The 26,786-nt window shown below is 38.4% G+C and overlaps 1 protein-coding gene across 2 annotated transcripts in view; it reads left to right on the top strand.

Moving 5' to 3' along the window:
- PHKA1 (phosphorylase kinase regulatory subunit alpha 1) overlaps positions 1-26,786 on the top strand; it is a 158,602-nt gene that overhangs the window by 59,237 nt on the left and 72,579 nt on the right. For both annotated transcript variants that reach the window (XM_028101449.1, XM_028101450.1), the window contains exon 14: positions 17,400-17,534. In XM_028101449.1, the coding sequence (XP_027957250.1) occupies positions 17,400-17,534 (135 nt within the window). The remainder of the gene's footprint in view (positions 1-17,399; positions 17,535-26,786) is intronic.

A 26,786-nucleotide genomic window follows, 5' to 3' on the forward strand; every position in this document is an offset into this window, starting at 1 on the left:
CATATATGTGTGTATACCACCTCTTCTTTATATATTCATCTATCGATGGACATTTGGACTGCTTCCATATGTGACTATTGTAGATAATGCTGCCGTAACATAAGGGTGCATGTGTCCCTTAGAATTAGTATTTTCATATTCTTTGGTTAAATACCCGGTACTGTGATTACTGGATCATAGGGTATTTTTTTTCTATTTTTAACTTTTTAAAGAAACTCCCTACTGTTTTCCACAGTAGCTACAGCAGTTTGCATTCCCACCAGCAGTGCAAGAGGGTTCCTTTTTCTCTACATCTCAACAACACTTGTTACTTACGTTTTTGATTTTAGCCATTCTGACAGGTATGAGGTGATTATCTCGTAGGTTTGCCTTGCATTTCCCTGATGATGAGTGATGTTGAACATCTTTTCGTGTGTCTGTTGGCCATCTGTATGTCTTCTTTGGAGAAATACCTGTTTATGTCTTCTGTCCATTTTTTAATTGGATTATGTGTTTTTTGGGTCTTGACTTAGATCAGTTCTTTATATATTTTTTATACTAACCCTTTATCAGATATGTCATTTGCAAATATCCTCTCCCATTCAGTAGCTTGTCTTTTAGCTTTGTTGATTGTTTCCTTCGCTGTGCAGAAGCTTCTTATTTTGATGGAGTTACAATAGTTTATTTTTGCTTTTGTTTCCCTTGCCTCTGCAGACATATCTAGAGAGAAGTTGCTATGGCCTAGGTCAAAGAGGTTGCTGCCTGTGTTCTCCTCTAGGATTTTGGTGGTTTCCTGTCTCACATTTAGGTCTTTAATCCATTTTGAGTTTATTTTTGTGTATGGCGTAAGAAAGGGATCCAGTTCCATCTTTTTGCATGTAGCCATCCAGCTTTCCTAGTACCATTTATTAAAGAGACTATCTTTTTCCCACTGGATATTCTTTCCTCCTTTGTTGAAGATTAACTGCCCATATAAATAAGTTTATTTCTGAGTTTTCTATTCTGTTCTATTGATCTATGTGTCTATTTTTATGCCAGTTACCATACTGTTTTGATCACTACAGCTTTGTAATACAACTTGGAGTCTGGAATTGTGATACCTCCCATTTTGTTTTTCTTTTTTGAGGTTGACTTGCCTATTTGGGATCTTTTGTGGTTCCATACAAATTTTAGGATTCTTTGTTCTAGTACTATGAAAAATGCTGTAGGTATTTTGATAGGGATTGCATTAAATCTGTAGATTGTTTTGGATAGTTAAAATAGATATTTTAACAATATTTGTTCTTCTAAACCATGAGCATGGAATGTCTTTCCATTTCTTTGCATCATCTTGAAATTCTTTCATCAGTGTTTTATGGTTTTCAGAGTACAGGTCTTTTACCTTTTTGGTTAGGTTTAGTCATAGATATTTTATTGTTCTTGGTGAAATTGTAAAAGGAACTGTTTTCTTAATTTCATTTCCTGTAGCTTCATTATTAGTGTATAAGGATGCAACAGATTTCTGTACATTGATTTTGTGTCCTGCGACTTGTCTGAGTTCATTTATCAGTTCTAGTAGTTTTTTGGTGGAATCTTTAGGGTTTTCTTTTTTTTTAAGATTTTATTTATTTATTTGATTGAGAGAGAGAGAGAGCACAAGCAGGGGGAGTGGCAGGCAGAGGGAGAGGGAAAAGCAGGCTCCCCAAGGAGCAGGGAGCCAGATGTGGGGTTTGATCCCAGGACCCTGGGATCATGACCTGAGCCGAAGGCAGTAGAGCAACCCAGGCACCCCTAGGGTTTTCTATATAGAGTATCATGTCATCTGCAAATACTGAAAATTTTATTTCTTCCTTACCAATTTGGATGCCTTTTATTTCTTTTTGTCATCTGATTGCTATAGCTAGGACTTCCAGTACTATATTGAATAAAAGTGGTGAAAGTGGACATCCTTGCCTTGTTATTGACCTTAGGGGAAAAGCTCTCAGTTCGTCCCCATTGAGGATGATGTTACCTGTGGGTTTTTCATAAATGGCCTTTATTATGTTAAGGTATGTTCCTTCTAAACCTATTTGGTTGAGGGTTTTTATCATGAATGACTGTTGTACTCTGTCAAATGCATTTTTTGCATCTATTGAAATGATCATATGGTTCTTACCCTTTCTCCTACTGATGTGATGTATCACATTGATTGATTTGCAAATATTGAACCATGCTTGCATCCCAGGAATAAATCCCAATAGATCATGGTAAATGGTCTTTTTAATGTATTGTTGGATTTGGTTTGCAGTATTTTGTTGAGGATTTTTGCATGTATATTTATGAGAGATATTGGCCTCTAGTTCTCTTTTTTTGTGGTGTCCTCATCTGGTTTAGGTATTATGGTGATACTAGCCTCACAAAATGAATTTGGGAGTTTTCTTCCTCTTCTAACTTTTGGAATAGTTTGAGAAGAATAGATATTAACTCTTGTTTTAATGTTTGGTTAGAATTTGCTTGCCAAGCCCTCTGGTCCTGGACTTTTTGTTTGTTGGGGGTTTTTTTGTTAACTGATCAGTTTCACTGCTGGTGGTTGGTCTGTTCAAATTTACTTTTTCTTCCTGCTTCAGTTTTGGTAGGTTATATGCTTCTAGGAATTTATCCATGTCTTCTAACTTGTCCAATTTGTTGGCCTATAGTTTTCCATAATGTTCTCTTACAATCCTTTGTATTTCTGTGGTGTCCATTGTTATTTCTCCTCTTTCCTTTCTGATTTCCTTTATTTGAGTCTTCTCTCTTCTTTTCTTGGTAAGTCTGGTTAGAGGCCTATCAATTTTGTTGATCTTTTTAAAGAACCAGCTCCTGCTTTCATTGATCTGTTCTATGGTTTTATCAGTTTGTATATCATTTATTTCTGCTCTAATCTTCATTATTTCCTTCTGTCTGCTGGTTTTGGGTTTTGTTTATTCTTCTTTTTCTAGCTCCTGTTAAGTGTAAGGTTAGATTGTTTAATTGAGATTTTTCTTGCTTCTTGAGGTAGGCTTGTATTGCTGTAAACGTCCCTCTTAGAACCATTTTTGCTGCATCCCAAAGATTTTGGACCATTGTGTTTTCACTTTCATTTGTCTCCGTGGAATTTTTTATTTCTTCTTTGATTTCCTGGTTGAACCATTCATTGGTTAGTAGCGTGTTATTTAACCTCCAAGTATTTATGCTCTTTCTAAATTTTTTCTTGTGGTTGATTTCTGGTTTCATAGTGTTGTAGTCAGAAAAGTCACGTGGTATGATTTTGACCTTTTTAAATTTGTCGAGACTTGTTTTGTGGCCTAATATGTGATCTATTCTGGAGGATGTTCCATGTGCACTTGAAAAGAATGTGTATCCTCATGTTTTAGGATGGACTGTTCTGAAAATATTGTTAAATCCATATGGTCCAGTGTGTCATTTACAACCACTGTTTCCTTGTTGATTTTCTGTTTGGATGAACTGTCCATTGAAGTAAGTGGGGTGGTAAAGTCTCTTACTATTATTGTATTCCTATAATTAGTTTCTTTATGTTTGTTATTAATAGTTTTATGTATTTGGGTGCTCCAATGTTTGATGTATAAATATTCACAATTGTTATATCCTCTTTTGGATTGTCCCCTTTATTATTAAATAGTGTCCTTCTTTGTTGCTTGTTGCAACCTTTGTTTTAAAGTCTAGTTTGGGGGCGCCTGGGTGGCTCAGTCATTAAGCATCTGCCTTCGGCTCAGGTCATGATCCCAGGGTCCTGGGATCGAGCCCCGCATCAGGCTCCCTGCTCCACAGGAAGCCTGCTTCTCCCTCTCCCACTCCCCCTGCTTGTGTTCCCTCTCTTGCTGTGTCTCTGTCGAATAAATAAATAAAAACCTTAAAAAAATAAAATCTAGTTTGTCTGATACAAATATTGTTACCCCAGCTTCCTTTTGACCTCTATTTGCATGATAAATGTTTCTCTGTCCCTTCACTTTTAATCTGCAGGTGTCTTTAGGTCTGAAAGGAGTCTCTTGTAGGCAACTTATAGGTGGGTCTTGTATCCGTCCTGTCACCCTAAGTCTTTTGATTGGAGCATTTAGTCCATTTACATTTAAAGTAATTATTGTTAGATATGTATTTATTGCCATTTTGTTACTTGATTTGTGGTGGTGGTTGTAGTTTTTCTCTGATCCTTTCTTCTCTTGCTTTCTTTCATGGTTTGCTGCCTTTCTTTAGTGATATACTTGGATTCGTTCTCTGTAGTCTTTGCATATCTATTAGTGGTTTTGGATTTGTGAGTACCATTAGGTTTGTATATAACATCTTCTGCATATAATAGTCTATGTTAAGTTGATGGTTGTTTACATTTGAACCCATTCTTTATTCATCTCCCCCCCATTTTAGGTATATGGTGTCATATTTTACATCCTTTTATTTTATGAATCCCTTGACTGATTTTTACAGAAATACTTATTTTTACTGCTTTTGTGTTTTTTACTTTTCATACTCTCATTTATGGTCTTTCCTTTCCGCTCGTTTCTTGTAGGGCTGGTTTAGTGGTCATGAACTCCTTTAGTTTTTGTTTGTCTGAGAAACTTTATCTCTCCTTCTATTCTGAATGATAGCCTTGTTAGATGGAGTAATCTTGGCTGAAGATTTTTGCCTTTCAGCATTTTGAATATATATCATGCCATTCTCCTCTGGCCTGCAAAGTTTCTGCTGAAAAATCTGATAGCCTTATGGGGTTTCCCTTTGTATGTAAATATCTTCTCTCTTGGTGCTTTTAAAAATCCTGTTTTAATAGTACTTTTTGCTATTTTAATTAGTATGTGTCTCAGTGTAGACTTCCTACGGTTGATTTTTTTGTGAGGATCTCTGTGCCTCCTGGATGTGTATGTTTCCTTCTCCAGATTAGGGAAGTTTTCAGCTATTATTTCTTCAAATAAATTTTATACCTCCTTTTCTTCTTCTGGGATCCCAGAATGTTATTACCTTGATGGCATCACTGAGTTCCCTAAGTTCCCTAAGACTATTCGAAGTTCGTATAATTTTTTTTTCTTCTCATTTGCTCAGCTTGGTTACTTTCCATTACTCTTCCAGGTCATTAATTCATTCTTTTACTTCCTCTAGCTTGCTATTTATTACACCAAGTGTATTTTTAATTTCTGTTATTGTTTTCTTCATCTCTGATTGGTTCACTTTTTTATCTCTTTGTTAAAGGTCTCCCTGATGTCCTCCACTCTTTTCTCAAGGTATTGACTTTGAGTATCTTTATGATCATTACTTTAAATTCTCTATCAGGCATACTACTTACATCTGTTTCACTTAGATGTCTTGCTATAGTTTGGTCCCTTTCTTTCTTTTGTGACATATTCCTCTTTCTCCTCATTTTACCTACTCTCCGTGTCTGTTTCTGTGTTAGGAAAGTCAGCTACTTCTGTTGCTCTTAATAATAGCCTTATGAAGAAGAGGTCCTGTCGTGCCCTGCAGGGCAATTTGTCATTCCCCAGGACCTGGCGCTTCTGGGAGTGTCTGCTATGTGTGCTGTGTATGCCCCGCTCTTGAGTCCTGGCCTCTTTTTCCTTCAGTGCAGTCGTCTGCAGAGGCTCTCTTTGCCTGTTGGCAGTGTTTGCTCCTCAGCTGGGTGGGGCATGTTTTAACAAGGTGTGCACCTGTCAGCTTACAAAGTGAGACCTGCCACCACCACTGGAACTTCAGTCCCACAGAACATGTGGATTGGAGATAAGGTGTCATTGGGGTTTGCACCTGTGTTCTGGGGGAGGGGACTTGCAGCACCGTGATGGAGGCCGGCGTGACTGGAAAGGGAGGATCTGCCCAAGCACGGGAGTGACAGGGTTTGGTGTAAGCAAGTTAGGTAGCAAGGTTCAGCACTGTGCTGGTTCCTGTGCAGGTGGCCATGTGTTTATGCTGAGGGGTGGAGGAGGGAAATAGTGCCTGCCAGCTCCTTTATTCCTAGAGGGGTCTCCCTGCGATCCCTGCCTCTCCAGGACATACTCTGAGAGGAGTAAATAACTCTCCCTCCCATCTGCCCCCAGCATTTTTCAAACTGCTGCTTCCACGCTGTACCTCTGCTGGCTCTTTTTCCTGTGGCCTCTTAAAGGGCAGGGACTCCACTTCCTAATGCCCTCTGGGTTCTCCCAGAACCAAGATTGCTGATTTTTTTTTAAATTCCAGGCTTTAAGTCCTGCTGGTTGTAAGAATTCACAAAATTCGGCCCCTCTCACTTTCAAAGCCAAACGTTATAAGGATTCATTTTCCTTGTTTAGGCTCCAGTGTATAGTCTGTTTTTTGCCCTTCTCTGTGCCACCAGCTTCCTCCCCACTGCAGATGGCCATGGTCCATTTTGTTCCCAAACTGCATCTCCACTCTTCCTACTTTCTTCAGTGTGGCCTCTTCTCTACCTTTAGTTGTGGAGTTTATTCTGCCAGTCTTCAGATCGTTTTCTGGGTTATTTACACTGCTGAGTGTTACCTAGTTGTATGTATGGGACAAGGCAAGCTGAGGGTTCTCCTCCTCTGTCATCTTCCCAGCCTCTTCCGGTCTGCATTTTCTGATCCTGTACCTGACCTGCTAAAACTACTAGAAAAAAAAAAATCACACAAAGGAGCAGATGCTAGCACTGTAATTCTGCAGGCTCCAACTCAACTAGACTCACAGTGCCTCCTGCTGGTCCTTGTTCTTACTGTTACTCAGCATTTTCATCCTTTCCAACCACTATTCCGAACCTGTTTTCAACCCCATCCCTTACTTTCATCCTCTTTCTTGGCCTGTTACCAAGGTTAGATATCTTAATCTAGCTAGATAATCTTAATATTCTGATTGTTGTCAGTTTCCCAGCCCCCCACCACAATCTTACTTCTATTTTCACTCATCCTTGTCTCCTTTTCTCTGGTCTCAGAAAAGGTATTTCTTCTCTTCGAGGCCAACTCCTCCTTCTAAAGCTTGATCTTATCCTCTTTCCTGTTTCTTCAAACTCTTCCTCTCTGTTGGTTCTGGTTTTTAGTTTATTTACATAGTCATCTCCCTTTAGTTATCCTGTCTTTCCTTTCTCAACTGAATTTCCTTCTCTTCATATGCCATGCATTCTGTAGTCCTTTCCAGTCTAGCTTATAATTCCTCTGAAAATGCTTTTGCTTAAGTTATTGAAAAATTCAGTAGGTATTTTTCAATCCACATCTTAGTAGATCTTTCTGTTTCATTTATTGTTTATCTTTCTGGAAACTCTTAACTCCCATGTCTTCTGTGATACCATCTCTTGGATCTTCTTCAACCTAAATTTTGCAATTTTTTGTCTCATTCTGGGCTTCCTTTTCTCTTTGCCCCCTAACTGTTGGTATTCCTGGGAGTTCTGTCCATTGACCTTATTACTTAGATTATTTGTTCTTGTCTCTCAGCCTCCTCCTATTCCAAACCTTCTCCCTTTTCCTGTCTCCTGAGTTCTTCACTCTCAGAAGATGACTTCACCTCCTCCACCATAAAGAAAATACAAGCCTTGGGACAAAAACTCCTCATTCCCACCCCAGGCTTTTCTTCATCTGCCCATTTCTTGTATGTTGAACTTCCTCAAGGTTATATTCTGGGTTCTCTTTTCTTTTTTTCCATATATATTCTCCTTGACCCATCTCATCTCTTTATATGCTAATGACTGCTGAATCTATATCACTGTTCTTTAAGATGGCCTCACTTGGATGTTTCACATGCACTTTAAACTCAACATGTCTAAAATGAGACAGCTGCACCCTCCTACTATTATATCACCCATGCCTGCTTTTCTCCCTATGTGCCTGTGTCACTAAAGGCCACACCATTCTCTTAGTTACACATACAAATACCTGGGAAATAATTCTCAATATCTCCCCCTCTCTCACCTCCTATATTCAATCAGCTAACAAATCCTGATTTCTTTACCTTCTAATTGATTCTGAAATCCATTTAGTCCTCTCCAGTACAAATGTCATGATCCTAATCTAGGTAATCAGCATCTCTCACTTACATTATTGCAATAAGTTTTTAAGTGGAATCCCTGTCTTCATCTAGGCCTACAACAGTCCATCAGTTTATTCTCTTTTTTTATTATTATGTTAATCACCATACATTACATCATTAGTTCTTGATGTAGTGTTCCATGATTCATTGTTTGTGCATAACACCCAGTGCTCCACGCAGAATGTGCCCTCTTTAATACCCATCACCAGGCTAACCCATCCCCCCACGCTCCTCCCCTCTAGAACCCTCAGTTTGTTTTTCAGAGTCCATCGTCTCTCATGGTTCGTCTCCCCCTCTGACTTACTCCCCTTCATTCTTCCCCTCCTGCTATCTTCTTTTTCTTTTTTCTTAACATATGTTGCATTATTTGTTTCAGAGGTACAGATCTGTGATTCAACAGTCTTGCACAATTCACAGCACTCACTATGGTGAGCACATACCCTACCCAATGTCTATCACCCAGCCACCCCATCCCTCCCACCCCCCACCACTCCAGCAACACTCAGTTTGTTTCCTGAGATTAAGAATTCCTCGTATCAGTGAGGTCATATGATACATGTCTTTCTCTGATTGACTTATTTCACTCAGCATAACACCCTCCAGTTCCATCCACGTCGTTGCAAATGACAAGATCTCATTCCTTTTGATGGCTGCATAATATTCGATTGTGTATATATACCACTTCTTTATCCATTCATCTGTCGATGGACATCTTGGCTCTTTCCTCAGTTTGGCTATTGTGGACATTCCTGCTATAAACATTGGGGTGCACATACCCCTTCGGATCCTTACATGTGTATCTTTGTGGTAAATACCCAGTAGTGCAATTGCTGGATCGTAGGGTAGCACTATTTTCAACTGTTTGAGGAACCTCCATACTGTTTTCCAGAGGGGTTGCACCAGCTTGCATTCCCACCAACAGTGTAGGAGGGTTCCCCTTTCTCCACATCCCCGCCAACATCTGTCGTTTCCTGACTTGTTAGTTTTAGCCATTCCGACTGGTGTGAGGTGGTATCTCATTGAGGTTTTGATTTGGATTTCCCTGATGCCGAGCGATGTTGAGCACTTTTTCATGTGTCTGTTGGCCATTTGGATGTCTTCTTTGGAAAAATGTCTGTTCATGTCTTCTGCCCATTTCTTGATTGGATTATTTGTTCTTTGGGTGTTGAGTTTGATAAGTTCTTTATAGATTTTGGATACTAGCCCTTTATCTGATATGTCATTTGCAAATATTTTCTCCCATTCTGTCGGTTGTCTTTTGGTTTTGTGGACTGTTTCTTTTGCTGTGCAAAAGCTTTTTATCTTGATGAAATCCCAATAGTTCATTTTTGCCTTGGCTTCCTGTGCCTTTGGTGATGTTTCTAGGAAGAAGTTCCTGCGGCTGAGGTCGAAGAGGTTGCTACCTGTGTTCTCCTTTAGGATTTGGATGGACTCCTGTCTCACGTTTAGGTCTTTCAACCATTTGGAGTCTATTTTTGTGTGTGGTGTAAGGAAATGGTCCAGTTTCATTCTTCTGCATGTGGCTGTCCAATTTTCCCAACACCATTTGTTGAAGAGACTGTCTTTTTTCCACTGGACATTCTTTCCTGCTTTGTCAAAGATGAGTTGACCATAGAGTTGAGGGTCCATTTCTGGGCTCTCTATTCTGTTCCATTGATCTATGTGTCTGTTTTTGTGCCAGTACCATACTGTCTTGATGATGACAGCTTTGTAATAGAGCTGGAAGTCCGGAATTGTGATGCCGCCAGCTTTGCTTTTCTTTTTCAGTATTCCTCTGGCTATTCGGGGTCTCTTCTGGTTCCATACAAATTTTAGGATTCTTTGTTCCATTTCTTTGAAAAAAGTGGATGGTATTTTGATGGGGATTGCATTGAATGTGTAGATTGCTCTAGGTAGCATTGACATCTTCACAATGTTGGTTCTTCCAATCCATGAGCATGGAATGTTTTTCCATTTCTTTGTGTCTTCTTCAATTTCTTTCCTGAGTATTTTATAGTTTTCTGAGTACAGATCCTTTGCCTCTTTGGTTAAATTTATTCCTAGGTATCTTATGGTTTTGGGTGCAATTGTAAATGGGATCGACTTCTTGATTTGTCTCTCTTCTGTCTTGTTGTTGGTGTATAGGAATGCCACTGATTTCTGTGCATTGATTTTATATCCTGCTACTTGACTGAATTCCTGTATGAGTTCTAGCAGTTTTGGGGTGGAGTCTTTTGGGTTTTCCACATACAGTATCATATCATCTGCAAAGAGTGAGAGTTTGACTTCCTCTTTGCCGATTTGGATGCCTTTGATTTCTTTTTGTTGTCTGATTGCTGTGGCTAGGACTTCTAATACTATGCTGAATAGCAGTGGTGAGAGTGGACATCCCTGCCGCATTCCTGACCTTAGGGGAAAAGCTCTCAGCTTTTCCCCATTGAGAATGATATTCGCTGTAGGTTTTCCATAGATGGCTTTTATGATATTGAGGTATGTACTCTCTATCCCTATACTCTGAAGAGTTTTGATCAAGAAAGGATGCTGTACTTTGTCAAATTCTTTTTCTGCATCTATTGAGGATCATATGATTCTTGTTCTTTCTTTTGTTAATGTATTGTATCACGTTGATTGATTTGTGGATGTTGAACCAGGCTTGCAGCCCAGGGATAAATCCCACTTGGTCATGGTAAATAATCCTTTTAATGTACTGTTGGATCCTATTGGCTAGGATTTTGGTGAGAATTTTTGCATCCATGTTCATCAAGGATATTGGTCTGTAATTCTTTTTGATGGGGTCTTTGTCTGGTTTTGGGATCAAGGTAATGGTGGCCTCATAAAATGAGTTTGGAAGTTTTCCTTCCATTTCTATTTTTTGGAACAGTTTCAGGAGAATAGGTATTAATTCTTCTTTAAATGTCTGATAGAATTCCCCTGGGAAGCCATCTGGCCCTGGGCTTTTGTTTGTTGGGAGATTTTTGATGACTGCTTCAATTTCCTTAGTGGTTATAGGTCTGTTCAGGTTTTCTATTTCTTCCTGGTTCAATTTTGGTAGTTGATTCATCTCTAGGAAAGCACCCATTTCTTCCAGGTTATCTAATTTGCTGGCATAGAGCTGCTCATAATATGTTCTTATACTTGTTTGTATTTCTTTGGTGTTGGTTGTGATCTCTCCTCTTTCATTCATGATTTTGTGGATTTGGGTCATTTCTCTTTTCTTTTTGATCAGTCTGGCCAGGGGTTTATCAATCTTGTTAATTCTTTCAAAGGACCAGCTCCTAGTTTCATTGATCTGTTCTACTGTTCTTCATTGATTTCTGCTCTGATCTTTATGATTTCTCTTCTCCTGCTGGGTTTAGGCTTTATTTGCTGTTCTTTCTCCAGCTCCTTTAGGTGTAGGGTTAGGTTGTGTATTTGAGACCTTTCTTGTTTCTTGAGAAAGGCTTGTATTGCTATGTACTTTCCTCTCAGGACTGCCTTTGCTCTATCCCAAACATTTTGAACAGCTGTGTTTTCATTTTCATTGGTTTCCATGAATTTTTGTAATTCTTCTTTAATTTCCTGGTTGATCCATTCATTCTTTAGTAGGATGCCCTTTAGCCTCCATGTATTTGAGTTCTTTCCAACTTTCCTCTTGTGATTGAGTTCTAGTTTCAAAGCATTGTGGTCTGAAAACATGTAGGGAATGATCCCAATCTTTTGGTACCAGTTGCAACCTGATTTGTGACCTAGGATGTGATCAATTCTGGAGAATGTTCCATGGGCACTAGAGAAGAATGTGTATTCCGTTGCTTTGGGATGGAATGTTCTGAATATGTCTGTGAAGTCCATTTGGTCCAGTGTGTCATTTAAAGTCTTTATTTCCTTGTTGATCTTTTGCTTAGACGATCTGTCCATTTCAGTCAGGGGGGTGTTAAAGTCCCCCACTATTATTGTATTGTGGTCAATGTGTTTCTTCGCTTTTGTTATTAATTGCCTTATATAATTGGCTGCTCCCATGTTAGGGGCATAGATATTTACAATTGTTAGATCTTCTTGTTGGATAGACCCTTTAAGTAGGATATAGGGTCCTTCCTCATCTCTTATTACAGTCTTTCTTTGAAAATCTAATTTGTCTGATATAAGGATTGCCACCCCAGCTTTCTTTTGGTGTCCATTAGCATGGTAAATGGTTTTCCACCCCCTCACTTTCAATCTGGGGGTGTCTTTGAGTCTAAAATGAGTCTCTTGCAGACAGCATATGGATGGGTCTTGTTTTTTAATCCAATCTGATAGCCTGTGTCTTTTGATTGGGGCATTTAGCCCATTTACATTCAGGGTAACTATTGATAGGTATGAATTTAGTGCCATGTATGGCCTGTAAGGTGACTGTTACTGTATATTGTCTCTGTTCCTTTCTGATCTATGCTGCTTTTAGGCTCTCTCTTTGCTTAGAGGACCCCTTTCAATATTTCTTGGAGGGCTGGTTTCGTTTTGCAAATTCCTTTAGTTTTTGTTTGTCCTGGAAGCTTTTTATCTCTCCTTCTATTTTCAATGACAGCCTAGCTGGATATAATATTCTTGGCTGCATATTTTTCTCGTTTAGTGCTCTGAAGATATCATGCCAGTCCTTTCTGGCCTGCCAGGTCCCTATGGATAGGTCTGTTGCCAATCTAATATTTCTACCATTGTAGGTTACATATCTCTTCTTCCGAGCTGCTTTCAGGATTTTCTCTTTGTCTCTGTGACTCGTAAGTTTTACTATTAGATGTCGGGGTGTTGACCTATTTTTATTGATTTTAAGAAGGGTTCTCTGTGCCTCCTGGATTTTGATACCTGTTTCCTTCCTCACATTAGGGAAGTTCTCTGCTATTATTTGCTCCAGTATACCTTCTGCCCCTCTCTCTCTTTCTTCTTCTTCTGGGATCCCAATTATTCTAATGTTGTTTCGTCTTATCATATCGCTTATCTCTCGAATTCTGCCCTCGTGATCCTGTAGTTCTTTCTCCCTCTTTTTCTCAGCCTCTTTATTTTCCATCATTTGGTCTTCTATATCACTGATTCTCTCTTCTGCCTCATTTATCCTAGCAGTTAGTACCCCCATTTTTGATTGCACCTCATCAATAGCCTTTTTGATTTCAACTTGGTTAGATTTTAGTTCTTTTATTTCTCCAGAAAGGGTTTCTCTAATAACTTCCACTCTTTTTTCAAGCCCAGCTAGTATCTTTAAAGTCATGATTCTGAACTCTAGGTCCGACATCGTACTAATGTCCGTATTGAGTAGGTCCCTGGCTGAGGGTACTATCTCTTGTTCTTTTTGCTGAGGTGATTTTTTTCATCTTGTCATTTTGTCCAGAGGAGAATAGATGAATGAGAGAACAAAATGCTAACAGGTTAACAACGTCCCCAGCAAATATACTCTATACAAGTCAGAAAAGACCTGAAACCAGGGGAAAAGAAACGGAAAGAAAGAAGAAAGAGAAAAGAAAGAAAAAAAAAGAAAAAGAAAAAGATAAAAACAAAAACAGAACAATACAAAAAAAACAGAATATGATCAAATATAATCAGGCTAGTGCATAGATCAGTGCCACACACTAGATTTTGGGCGTATTTTGGTGTGTTAGAAAAAAGTGCCTCCTAAAATTTTAAAGGAAGAAAGACTTATATATGTACAAAATAAGGGTTGATACAATGAAGGGATGGAAGATGATTGTAAAGATGAAAATTATAAAAGATTTTATAAAAGGAATTGATAAGATAAGAAGTTGTTTGAAAAAAGAAGATTAAAAAAAAAGAAAAAAGGGGGAGAGAATGTGATCAGGCAGGAGACTAGAACAAAGCCATACACTAGTGATTTAGAGTATATTTTGATCTGTTAGAAGAAACTGTATCTCAAAATTTTAAAGAGAGAACAACTTATATATATATATGCCAAAAATAAGGGTAACTACTATGAAGGGATAAAATATGACTCTAAAAATAAAAAATAAAAAATGTTTTTTTTTAAAAAAAGGGATTGATAAGATGTTGGTTGAAAAAGGGAAAAAGAAAAATTAAAAAAACAGTTAAAAAATTAACTTTGAAAAACTAATGAATCATGGTAAAAAAAGCCATGAATTCTATGTGCAGTATTCCCCTAGCGCTGGAGGTCTCCCATTCTCCTTGATCGGTAAACTTGGTCTTGGCTTGCTGGCTGTTCGTGCTGATCTTCTGGGGGAGGGACCTGTTGCCGTGGTTCCCAATGTCTTTGCCGGAGGCGGAATTGCCCCACCCTTGTCGGTCCAGGCTAAGCAAGCTGCTTGGGTTTACTCTCAGGAGCTTTTGTTCCCTGCAAGCTCTGGTACAGCTTTGGAGGACCGGGGTGAAAATGGTGGCCTCCCAGTCTCCACTCGGAGGAACTGAGAACTCGGGGCCCCGCTCCTCAGTGCGCCCCCAGAGAAAAGCAGTCACTCCTGTCTCCGTGGTCTCCGGCCTCACGGCGTACTCACCCGGCCTGTGACCGAGCGTTTCTATCTCTGGCACCCGACCCCATGTGGCGTCTCCAAACCCAGCAGACCCCTGCGGTGCGCTCCCGCGCCGCTCCTCCCAGGGGACAGAGGGGAGTCTCCCCGGATCTGCCGCTTGTTGGGTCCCTGCTGGAGGAGCAGTGGCCCAACTGGGCCGCAGATCACAGTTTATGGCAACTGTGAGCTGAGAGCCCAGCCCGCACCTCAGCTCCGTCTCTGCAGCCGGCTTCCCCGCTCCAATACCTCGGAGCTCTGCTGCATTCAGGCACCCCCGGTCTTTCTGTGACCCCGAGGGTCCTGAGACCACACTGTCCCGCGAGGGTTCCACCCCCCGCTTAGCCACTGCAGCGACGTCCCTCAGCAGAGCCAGCTTCTAACAGTTCTGATTTTGTGCTCCGCGGCTCTATCACTTGCCAGAAGCGGCCGACGGGGGCCCCCTTCCCCGCCGTCTATCCTCCCAAATATCGCCTCGGATTCACTTCTCCGTATGTCCTACCTTCCAGTAAGTGGTCGCTTCTCTGTTCAGAGAGTTGTTGCTACTCTCTTCTTCGGTCTCCTGTTGAGTTCGTAGGTGTTCAGAATGGTTTGATCCCTATTCAGGTGAATTCCTGAGACCAGACGAAATCCAGGTCTCCTACTCCTCCGCCATCTTGCTCCGCTCCCCCATCAGTTTATTCTTTAATCATCAAGCGTTAATATGTTCTTTTTTAAGGTGCAGTTATGGACATATTAATCCCCTTATTACAACTCTACAAGGGTTTCCATTGTCAACCTCCTTCGCATGGCTTATAAGGCCTTTTATGATCTGGTGTCTGACCCTGTCTGCCTTGTCATTTTTTTTACAATGGCCCCTTCACACTCCAAGCTCCTGCAGTAAAGAACATTTTGTAATTCCTAGATCTGCCTTGTTCCATGTTGCCCTTGAGTCTTTCTCTGTGCTGTTTCTTCTACCTGGAACAAATCCCTTACTTTTACCTTCACCTTTGCCAGATTAATTTCTATTCAGCCTTCTAGCAGAATTCAGTATCAGTGCCATTTTCTCCAGGGATCATGTCTATCTCTGTACTCCTAGCCTTGGCAGTGCTTAGCACATAGGTGGAATTTCCTAAATATTTTATGAAACATAAAAAAAAAAAAGCTCAGCTGTTGGGGTCAAAAGTGTTCCTAGCACCCCAAAGTGTTGTTCATTTGCCTCTCTTTCACTGCATTGCTCTCTGCAGATCCCTGAAGCTCAGTAGAATGCAGTTTGGAAATCATTACCCAAAGATAAAATACAAAATCCTAAAAGTGACACATATGCCCTCCCTAAAGACCTAGCCTCTGTCTGCCTTTCCAGATTCTTTTTTTTAAGCCACTGTGCAAACTATTTTATGCTACAGCAATATTGAAGTGTATGTAGTTCCTCCCCAACCCCCACCCATGTTCTTTTTTCATTTCCATGTTTTATGATCATCATGTACCTTGTACCTAAAATGGATTTCCCCATCCCTATTCCCTTCTTTCTCCTGGCTAACATTCATTCTTTCAAACTCAGCTTAGACATCATCTCTTTCAGAAAGCCTTTTCTGAAACCACTCTCTACCTGTCCCAGACTTGATACGTGTCGCTCTTTGGGGCTTACAGTGTTTTGTGTATATCTCTAGTTACCTAGCAGCTTATTTTATAATTGGCTTGTGTGTGTGTCACTTCCATTATACTGTAAGCTCTTCAAGAGAGAGACTAACTTAGCCATCTCTTCATCCCTAGTACCTAGTATAGTACTTCATCCATTTAGGTGCTTAGTAAATATTTGTTAATGAATGAATGGATGACCACATATGTTTTCCTGGACTTTCCTTAGCTCACTATGATTCTTCCTTTGTATATTTTCCCTGGAGAATCTTTGTCATTTTCATGTTTCCAGTTACAAGTAATTGAGATTGTGTTGTGTCCAGGGGGCCCTGTGATTGCTATATCCTGCATATCCTGACCCAGACCACAGCAGCACAATACCATGAGGCTCCCAAGGTAGAAAGATATACACACATACACACACACACACACACACACACACACACACACACACACACACACAGAAAGAAAGACATATACAAAAGATAATGGCAAAGAAAAAGAAAGTAAAACTCTGTTAACTAGGCTTTTGTCCCAAACACTCAACATAGAAAATACTGGTAAACTTGAATGAATCAAATGGTATCTTCATTTTTGCATAAACCCAATTCAACACATATACCTGCACTGGAGAAATAGGAATAGGGCACATATTTGCCCTCAGTGCTTAGTGTCAAGCCAGCTGAGGCCCCACTCAGATTATTAGCCCCCAGCCAGGTATCTGTCCCCTAGAGGGAAAGTAAACAGAAGAGTCAGGGAGCTGACTTGGCCTCCTCCCTTGTGAGTATGATAAGCACTTCAGAGACATGAATATAACAGGAATAAAAGGGAGCTGTCTAGGCTTGGCATGCTCAGAGTCTAGAGCCTACCCCCCAATCCCAAAACAACCACACACAGTTTTAACTATGGCACCTCAATTCTTTATTCCCAGTTTACCTTGTCTTCTACCATGCTCTGGCTATAGAGTAATTCTTATTATTTGGGTGTTCTTTATTACCCTCAAACTCCTGTCTGGTGTTAAGGATATGAAAGAGCCTTGGAGAATCAACTTTTACCAAAGCTGTAACACACCTCATGTTGGATTTTTTTTCCCTATTCAAACATGGGATCTCAGATATCAAGAGTATTGCATTCTCTAGGAGCACATAGGTACTTAGCCAAAAAAGCAGAATCTAATACTCTAGTCATGAGATCCTTTTTCCTTTTCCATTTAGGTAATAGCGTTATGGACCTAGAGTGAGACTTGTTTCATCAAGGTTCCTCAATAACTGTTAATTTCCTCCCATTTTCTTTCTCTTCCCTTCAAAAGAAATTGTGTGCCTTGAGAGATTTTTAGGTTCCTATTGAAATAAAAGTTTCTGTTGACCTCATTTTCTTTCCTTCCTATAGTTTCCATTCTAGCTGAGACAGAAGAAATCAAGGCCATATTGAAGGACAGGGGAATCGATGTGGAGACCATTGCTGAGGTATACCCTATCAGAGTACAACCAGCCCGCATTCTCAGCCACATTTATTCCAGCCTAGGTAAGGAGATCGGCCTTAATAATCTGTCATCATAACAATCAAAGCATTATTCGATACAAGCTGGTTTCTATCCTTTTTATTTATTTATTTTTTTGATCTTGTACTGCTTTATTAAACTGGATCTGAGAAGGAATTTAGAGCCTCTGGAACCTAAGTTTCTAATCCAGTATATCCTGAGCAAGCTTGATAATTTTAGATGTGCTTATGAATCTGGTACATAGGGTGTGACTTAGCAAACAATATTGTATCTTCATTCCAAGTGCATGCTTAACTAACATGTTCTCCCCTTTCTTGAGACCTATATTTCCATTTTGAATACACGTTAATTTTATGTAGAGTAATAGCCAAGGAACTTTTTTTAGGTCTTTTATACTGTGTCATGTAATGAATTGGTTGACAATATTAGAAAATTCCACTTAATCTAGTATTTATTTTAATTAGTACTCAATTTTTATTTAATTTATTAAACTTAATAGACACATTAAGCAGATTACTACACATTACAAACTTATACAATTTATTACAAATTTGACATTAAATCACTACACTATTAACTAAAAAAAAAAAAAAAAGCTCTGCGAATTTCCAAACTACCCTTGTGGAAGACTGATTAATGGCCCCCAAAGGTATATAGGTCCTAATTCCTGGAACCTATGAATATTCCTTTATATAGGCACGTATGGTTAATTTAAGGAGCTCAAGACGAGGAAGATTATCCTGGATTTTCCAGGTGGACCTTAAATGTAATCACAAGTATCCTTATAAAAGGAAGGCAGAGGGAATTCAGACTATAGAAGGTAGGACATGTGACAACAGAAACAAGAGATTAGAGTGATGCAGCTATGAGCTGAAGATTTCCAAGGAATGCCCATAGCCTCTAAAAGTTAGAATTGGCGAGGAACAGATTCTGTCCTGGAGATTCCAGAAGAAACCAGCTTTTTTAACACCTTGATTTTGTTTTTAGTCCTGAAAGACTCATTTTGGGCTTCTGACCTCCAGAAATGTAAGAGAATAAATATGTGTTGTTTTAAGCCGCTTAGTTTGTGGTACTTTGTTAACAGCAGGAATGGGAAAGTAATACAGATTTTGGTACTAAGAAGTGGGGTAATGCTGTAACAAATACCTAAAAAATGTGGAAGTGGCTTTGGAATCAGGTAATGGATAGAGGCTGGAAGAATTTTGAGTCACATGATAGAAAAAGTCTATATTTCTTTAAAAACACTGTTGGTAGAAATAGGGATGTTAAAGGCATGGCCAGTGAGGGCTCAGAAGGAAATTAGGAACATGTTATTGCAAACTTGAGGAAAAGGATCCTTGTTGTATAGTGACAGAAGGATTGTTAGCTGAATTGTGTCCTGTATTATGTGGAAAACACAACTATAAATTATGAACTTGGATATTTAGCTGAGGAGATTTTTCAAGCAAAGTGTTGAAATCATGGCCTGGTTTTTCTCTTGCTGCTTATAGTAAAATGCAAGAGGAAAAAGATAATTGAGGGAAGAATAGTTAAGCAAAAAGGAACCAGGACTTGATGAAAGTCTTAGATTGGAAAGATGATAAAATTAGGAGATTGGCTGTCAGGAAAGCATGCTCTGGAAAAAAGGTCAAGGATATGGCTGGACAGCCTTCTTCTAGAACTTCAGAAAGATCAAAAGATCAGTGTATTCATTCACACTCTTTGAAGAGATAAGGCTGTGACTCATGGATTCCCTCAACCATATTAGCAGAATCTAGGAATAGAGATATGATTATCCAGGAAAGATCTTGGGAAGGACACTCTTGTCTAATGGCATGAACCCCCATGACACATATGCAATACCCACAAAGTTTTTGAGAATGTTATATATGCAGAAAGACTGCCAAATTGGACTGAAAGGAACAGAGAGAGGACAAGATTAAAGAAGAATATTGAACTCCCAAAGTTCTATAGCCAGGAAGCAGGCTGATAAAACTACTAAGCTGTGAACAAGTGCTATTCTTCAAGAAAAAGGAAGGATGACTCCAAGGGAGGTGCCTTGGGCCCAGAGGACAGAGCGTCAAACCACAGAGGATTACTACCATGGCTTGAAACCTAATGGAGTTTGCCCGGTTGGATTTTAAAACTGTTTGGGGCTGCTGACTCCTTCCTTCCATTTTCTCCCTTTTGGAACGAGAATGTCTATAATTTGTATTCTACCCCTGTATTTTTAGAGAATATAATTTGTTTTCTGGTTTCAAATGGAGAGGAATTTTGCCTCAGGCTGTATCATACCCATATCCTCACCCATACCTGATTTAGCTGATGAGATCTGGGGCTTTATAAATAATGATATTTAGAAGAGATTTTGGACTTCAGTTGATGCTGTAATGTGTTGAGAGTTTGCAGAATGTTGGGATGGGATGAATGCACTTTGTAAGTGGGAAGAATATGAATCTTTAGGGGCCAGAGGATGGACTATGGAAGGCTAAAAAATGGTCCCCAAAGATATCCAGGCCCTAATCCCTGGAACCTGTGAATGTTACCATATATAGTAAAAGGGAATTTACAAGTGTGATTAAGTTAAAGAGATTGAGATGGGAGGATTAGTCTGGATTATCCAGGTGGGCCCTAAATGTAATCACACGTGTCCTATTTATAAGAGGGAGCCAAAGGGAGATTGGCCTATAGAAGTACATGTGAGGACAGAAGCAAGAGATTGAAGTGATAAGGCTACTAGCCTTATCCTCTGAAGTTGCAACAGGCAAGGGACAGATTCTCCCCTTGAGCCTCCAGAAGGAACCAGCCCTGCTGACATTTTGATTTTATCTTATAATACCCATAAAGCCTATTTCGGACTTTTGACTTTCAGAGCTGTAAGAGTTTAAATGTGTGTTATTTTAAGCCACTAAGTTTGTAGTAATTTGTTATAGCACCATTTAGAAATTAATACAATCTTAAATCAAGCCACAAAAGGGCAAATTTATAAATAAAGATTATATCCTAGATAATGGATTGTCACTTACAAACCCAAAGCCTACTTTGTGTTTGTGTGTGTGTGTGTCTATATATATATGTATATGTGTGTGTGTGTGTGTGTGTGTGTACTTTTCTTTTTCACCAAGAATGGTCTGTTAATAATTACAGCCAAGCCAAATCTCGTCCAGCTCAAAACCAGTCTCCTTCCCTTTTTACTAACACCTACTTCAGACACTCAATTTCTATAGCAGTATGTATGTAGATCTCAACTGAGATGGAATTAACCAGGGAGGAAAGGACCAACAGTAAGAAGTGACTTTTCTGTGTCTCTCCTAAACACTCATATTTTATGCCAACAGGGCCTTAACTCCCAGAGCTATTAATATTACATCTGACTTTAGGAATATACAGATTTCCCCTTTCTTCCATCCTAACTATAATGTACAAAATTCCTTTTCTTTTTAATTCAAGTGCAAAGCTGAAATTTTCTAAAGAAACTTTACTTTAAAAAATAGGAAACTATGATTCAACAGTCTTGCGCAATTCACAGCGCTCACCATAGCACATACCCTCCCCAGTGTCCATCACCCAGGCACCCCATCCCTCCCACCCCCCACCACTCCAGCAATCCTCAGTTTGTTTCCTGCAATTAAGAATTCCTCATATCAGTGAGATCATATGATACTTGTCTTTCTCTGATTGACTTATTTCACTTAGCATAATACCATCTAGTTCTATCCACATTGTTGCAAATGGCAAGATTTCGTGTTTTTGATGGCTGCATAATATTCCATTGTATATATATACACCACATCTTCTTTATCTATTCATCTGTTGATGGACATCTTGGCTCTTTCCATAGTTTGGCTATTGTGGATATTGCTGCTATAAACATTGGGGTGCTCATACCCCTTCGGATCACTGACCTCTACCTCTGAAACAAATAATACCTTATACGTTAAAAAAAAAAAGGAAGATAGTAGGAAGGGAAAAATGAAGGGGGGAAATCTGAGGGGGAGATGAACCATGAGAGACTATGGACTCTGAGACACAAACTGAGGGTTTTAGAGGGGAGGGGGGAGGGGGGATAGGTTGGCCCAGTAATGGGTATTAAGGAGGGCACCTATTGAATGGAGCACTGGGTGTTATACGCAAACAATGAATCATGGAACACTACATCAAAAACTAATGATGTGATGTATGTTGACTAACATAACCTAATAAAATAAAATTTAAAAAATGGGAAACTAAAATATAAACACATAGAAATCAACAAGTTTATTGAATATAGATCTCAGCTCCTAATTAATTTCTGAAATCTAGCCACAGCTTAGCTTGACTATTACAAAATACTGAGCCCCTGGTTCCCCTCACTTATTCAACCCTACCCGAGATAAATTCCAAGTCAAGACTCTGAAAATTCAGAGATTAATTTGGGTTGATTCTTTACAAGATGGGATGGGTATTTTAGTCCTTCCCAGAATCTGCTTCATGTTTTTTATCTTCTTGGCCATTCCCTCTAGTCTCAGACTATAATGTGCTCCTAATTTCCAGATACCAGTCCACTAAATCTGTTGACATAAGGAAGGTATTTCTCTAGCCCAAATCTTATTCCAGGAACAAGTATTAGTTGATTTTCTAGTCACCTTCTTTGCCCTTCTTAGAAGTCTTTATGGTTTGAAGTTCATATAAGTCCTACTGGTGCCTTTGACCTGATTATCTCTGGCTCTTACTCAGAAGATGATAGGTTAAATTTACCCTTTGCTTCTTCACATTTATTGTTCTAAATTCAGCATAATCTTACTAGGATATAGGTAATTTCCAAGTGCTGGGCCATTATTCTTGGAATCGACCTGCATCACATCACATTTTTCCAATAAATTGAAGCAAACTCCTTACTGATTGCTTTTTCAAAGCCTACACTTTGTTTAGAGCCTTATTATTTCCTAGTCAAAGGAAATGAAGACTGATGGGTCTTGAGTTTAATGAGTGATTAACCATTACAGGGACTCTAGTACAAGCTGCATTTACTTTCCAAATATGTTCTTTCATTTGCTTCATTCATTTATTCTTTCATAACAATCTGTTGCTCACTTATTATGTACCAGGCACTGGGCTAGATGCTGTGGGTGACATAGACATGTAACCAGCTAATTATAGTACAATCTCATAAATACTGCAGTAGTGGTGTTATGTACAAAGCCCAGGAGAAAAAAGGTAGATTTGTCTGCGAAAGTCATAAAAGGCATGATTTGATAACTTATCAAATGAGTGAATCTTCAAAATTTTATCATAGCAACAATTTCACAATTACAAAATTACTTCAAGCATACATAAAGTGACAACTGTAATACCACCAAAAAAGAGATTTCTTCACCAGGTGTGTTCACGTATATATGTTAACTAAATGGGAAGCTCTGCCTCACCTCAAACATTGTATTTCATGTATTTCAGTTCCATAATATATTTTTTAAAAACTTTTAAAGTATGAGATTAATTGGGGCACCTGGGTGGCTCAGTCGGTTAAGCATCCAACCCTTGGTTTTGGCTCAGGTCATGATTTCATGGTTGTGGGATGGAGCCCTGTCGGGCTCCATGTTCACTGGGGAGTCTGCTTCTCTCCTTCTCCTTCTCCCTTTGCCCCTCCCCCTGCTCACCCATGTCCACTCACTTGCTCTCTCTTAAATAAATAAATAAATAAATCTTGTTTTAAAAGTATGAGATTAATCAACTTTAGGAACATAAGAACTTCGTAAATATTCAACTTAAATCGTTATATAATTCTAATTCTTTTCTAATCTGTTAGCGCACATAGATACATTTATAGTTTCAGTGTATGCATATTAACTTGTGTTTTTTTCACTTATTCTTTCATGTGAGTATTCTTACATATTGAAAGAACTATATATTATTCCATCAAATTAAAGTAATTATTACCTAATTATTGGGTACTTGAATTGTTTCAAAAGTTTTTGTCATTCTATGAATGCCTTTGTATAGGCTTTCATATGTATACCTCGGTTTCTTTGTAGTTCTTGTTTTATGTTGCCAGATTATTCTTTAGCAATACCAACCAATTTTTAGTGACATCAGTAAATAATATAATATACCTTTTTATTTTTACTACACCACCAACATTGGATTTTTATCATTTGTTTTTTTTTTTAAGATTTTTATTTATTTATTTGACAGAGAGAGAGATAGCGAGAGCAGGAACACAAGCAGGGGGAGTGGGAGAGGGAGAAGCAGGCTTCCTGCCGAGCAGGGAGCCCGATGTGGGACTCGATCTCAGGACCCTGGGATCATGACCTGAGCCGAAGGCAGACGCTTAACGACTGAGCCACCCAGGTGCCCTATCATTTGTTTTTGTTAGAATGATAGTTTTACTACACATGCTATTTTAATTGCCTTTCTTTAATTCCCAGTGAGGGTATGCATTTCTTCACTTTTGCTTTACTTTTTTTTGAAATTGTGTTTCCTATGGCTTGCGTATCTAACAGGATCTGCACATTTTCGTATACATCTATCAATTCTTTAAGTATACATTATGGTAAGCTTTTATCAATGAAGTTTGTAATGTATATATTTTCTGTTCTGTAATTTTCTTTTAGATAATTATTTTCTTGCCTTTGTGTAGATTTTTGAACATCAAATACATCCATTTTATCAGATATATCTTTCATTTCTTCAGGAATTGTAAATTTATCTCCTAGTTTCATTTGAATAGATGTGCTATTCTCATTCTCTTCAGTTTTCATAAGTAGTAAGTTGCGATTACAAATTGATATGTACATGTTGAATGAAGGGAACTGGAAAATAGAGAAAAGCACAAAGGAAAAAGATAAAAGTCACCTATAATTCTAAACTCATAGGAAGCCACTATTTTTGTTTTGGAGTATTTACTTCCAGTTATTTTTTTATAAAATAAATACACACTTGTTTTTTAGAAAAATGGTGTCGGAAAGAACAGTCTTTGCTATTTGTACTTTGCAACATAATAATGTATGATGAACCCTATTATATTTTCTTAAATAACCTCCTACAACACTATTTTAATATCTGTGTTAGCACAATTTCAATTTTTTAGACATATGGATGATAAATTGTTTTTATGAATTAAGTAGATGTTTTTTCTATTTATTTTGCAAATTGTTTATGTATATTCTTTTGCCATTTTTCTACTGGAAAATTGTCAATTTCTTATTGCTTTAGACAAGATTTTTTATATATTAGGGATGCTAATACTTTGTCTTCCACGTGTTATTGCAATATTTTGCTATTTTATTTGCCTTTTAATTTTGTATTTGATTTTGATACATAAAAGTTTTACATTTTTGCATAGTAAAATTGTCTCCTTTTTGGTTTCTTTGCTGTTAGGCTTAGAAAGATAGATTCATCCCTAGGTCGGGTACATTTTCACTATATTTTCTTAGTTCTTTATAGTTACAATTTTACATTTAGCTCTTAGTCTAGAATTTTAATTTTAGTTATCTTATGATGTAAGAATCATAACTTGTTTGCCAAATACTTCCCAGCACTATTGACTGAACAGTTCATATAAATACTGTTTTGAAATATCACCTTAATCATTTACTGTACATACATAGACTCACTAACACATGTATGTGTGTGTATGTTACTTTTTGGTGCTGTTGGTCACAGTTTCTCCTTTTTAAGTTGTAAAGCTTCAGCCTCTTTAATAATTGGGGAAATGTAAGATAAAACAACGAAATAAAAACTTTTTCCCATCAATTTCACGAAAGTTAAGATTGATAATATCTATTGCTGGTGAATATGTGGAGAAATGGTCACTCTCAGCACTCCTGGTAGTAGTGTAAATCAGAGGCAATTTGGCATTACCTATAAAAATTTATATACATATCTTTGACTAACAATCTTACTTACAGGAATCTATCCTATATAGTGCTCATACAAGTGCACAAGGATATATGTACAAAGCTGTTCATTACAACATAATTTGTAATGGCAAAACAACAGTTAGGAGCGACCTAATATGTCTGAACAAGAATGGTTGAATTATGATATGTTGTGCCACAGTTAAAAAGAATAAGGTAGACTTTCAGCTTCCAGCTGTGAAATTGTTTGTATCAGACTAATCTTCATACTAAGAACAACTACAATGGCTATATTTAAAAAATAAAGATAAATGAGGGCATTAGAAAATAATTAAGGGGGCACCTGGGTGGCTCAGTCGTTAAGCATCTGCCTTCGGCTCAGGTCATGGTCCCAGGGTCCGGGGATCTAGCCCCGCATCAGGCTCCCTGCTCTGTGGGAAGTCTGCTTCTCCCTCTCCCACTCCCCCTGCTTGTGTTCCCTCTCTCGCTGTCTCTCTCTCTGTGTCAAATAAATAAATAAATTCTTTAAAAAAAAAAAAAGAAAATAATTAAGATGGCCAGAACTTGAGAAGCCAGAACCCTGAAGAGAAGAGAACTTCAGAAAAGTAAGCACCATTCTTTATTCTCTGTGCAGTTTTCCTTTGAGGCATTTGCTGTGCTTGCATGGGATGAGAGGCCAAGAAACGAAGTATAAAATCTCACTCCTAGGAAAACAAAAATTTTATTTCAGGACCTTTCTTTGTGGAAGAAGCTGTGATAAACACCCCAGGTTTTCAGTTGAGTCCCTGAAGGGTGAGCTACACCCTAAAAGTAAAGGCAAATTGCAAATAGACCTGTTCTTGGAAAGCCTGAAACACAAAGTCTAAAACACAATCTTCTCAGTCACTGACTGGACTGAGGTGATCTGCTTGTAGTGTATCTGCCTGCCAAAATAAACTAAACCACCTCTGGAAGAAAATAATATCATCCAGAACCTCTACAATTCTTTGTACAATGTATTCAGCATTGAAAATATATAATAAGATATGCTAGGAAACCAAATAAATGAAAGCCAAAAGAAAAAATGCAATCAAAAACAGAAATACAGACTTCTATTTAACATAGTATTGGAAGTTCTAGCCAGAGCAAGTGGGCAAGGAAAAAAAAAAAGCATTTAAGTCAGAAAGGAATAAGTAAAAACGTTTGCAGACTACATGGCCTTAGATGTAAAAAAAACCCTGAAGATTCTGCTAAAAATTTAGCACAAATTCAGCAAAATTGCAGCATACAAAAGCAACATGCAAAAATCAGTTGCATTTTTAGACATTAATAATAAACAATCCAAAAGGAAAATTAAGAGAACAATTCCATTTACAATTACATCAAAAAGAATAAAATAGTTTGGAATAAATGTAACCAAGGAGGTAAAAGATTTGTACACTGAGAATGATAAAATGTTTATGAAAGAAATTAAAGAAGACA

This window comes from Eumetopias jubatus, unplaced genomic scaffold (genome assembly GCF_037043125.1).
Source record: "Eumetopias jubatus isolate StellerSeaLion01/CBP00866 unplaced genomic scaffold, mEumJub1_p1.0 scaffold_11, whole genome shotgun sequence".
Classification (NCBI taxonomy): domain Eukaryota; kingdom Metazoa; phylum Chordata; class Mammalia; order Carnivora; family Otariidae; genus Eumetopias; species Eumetopias jubatus.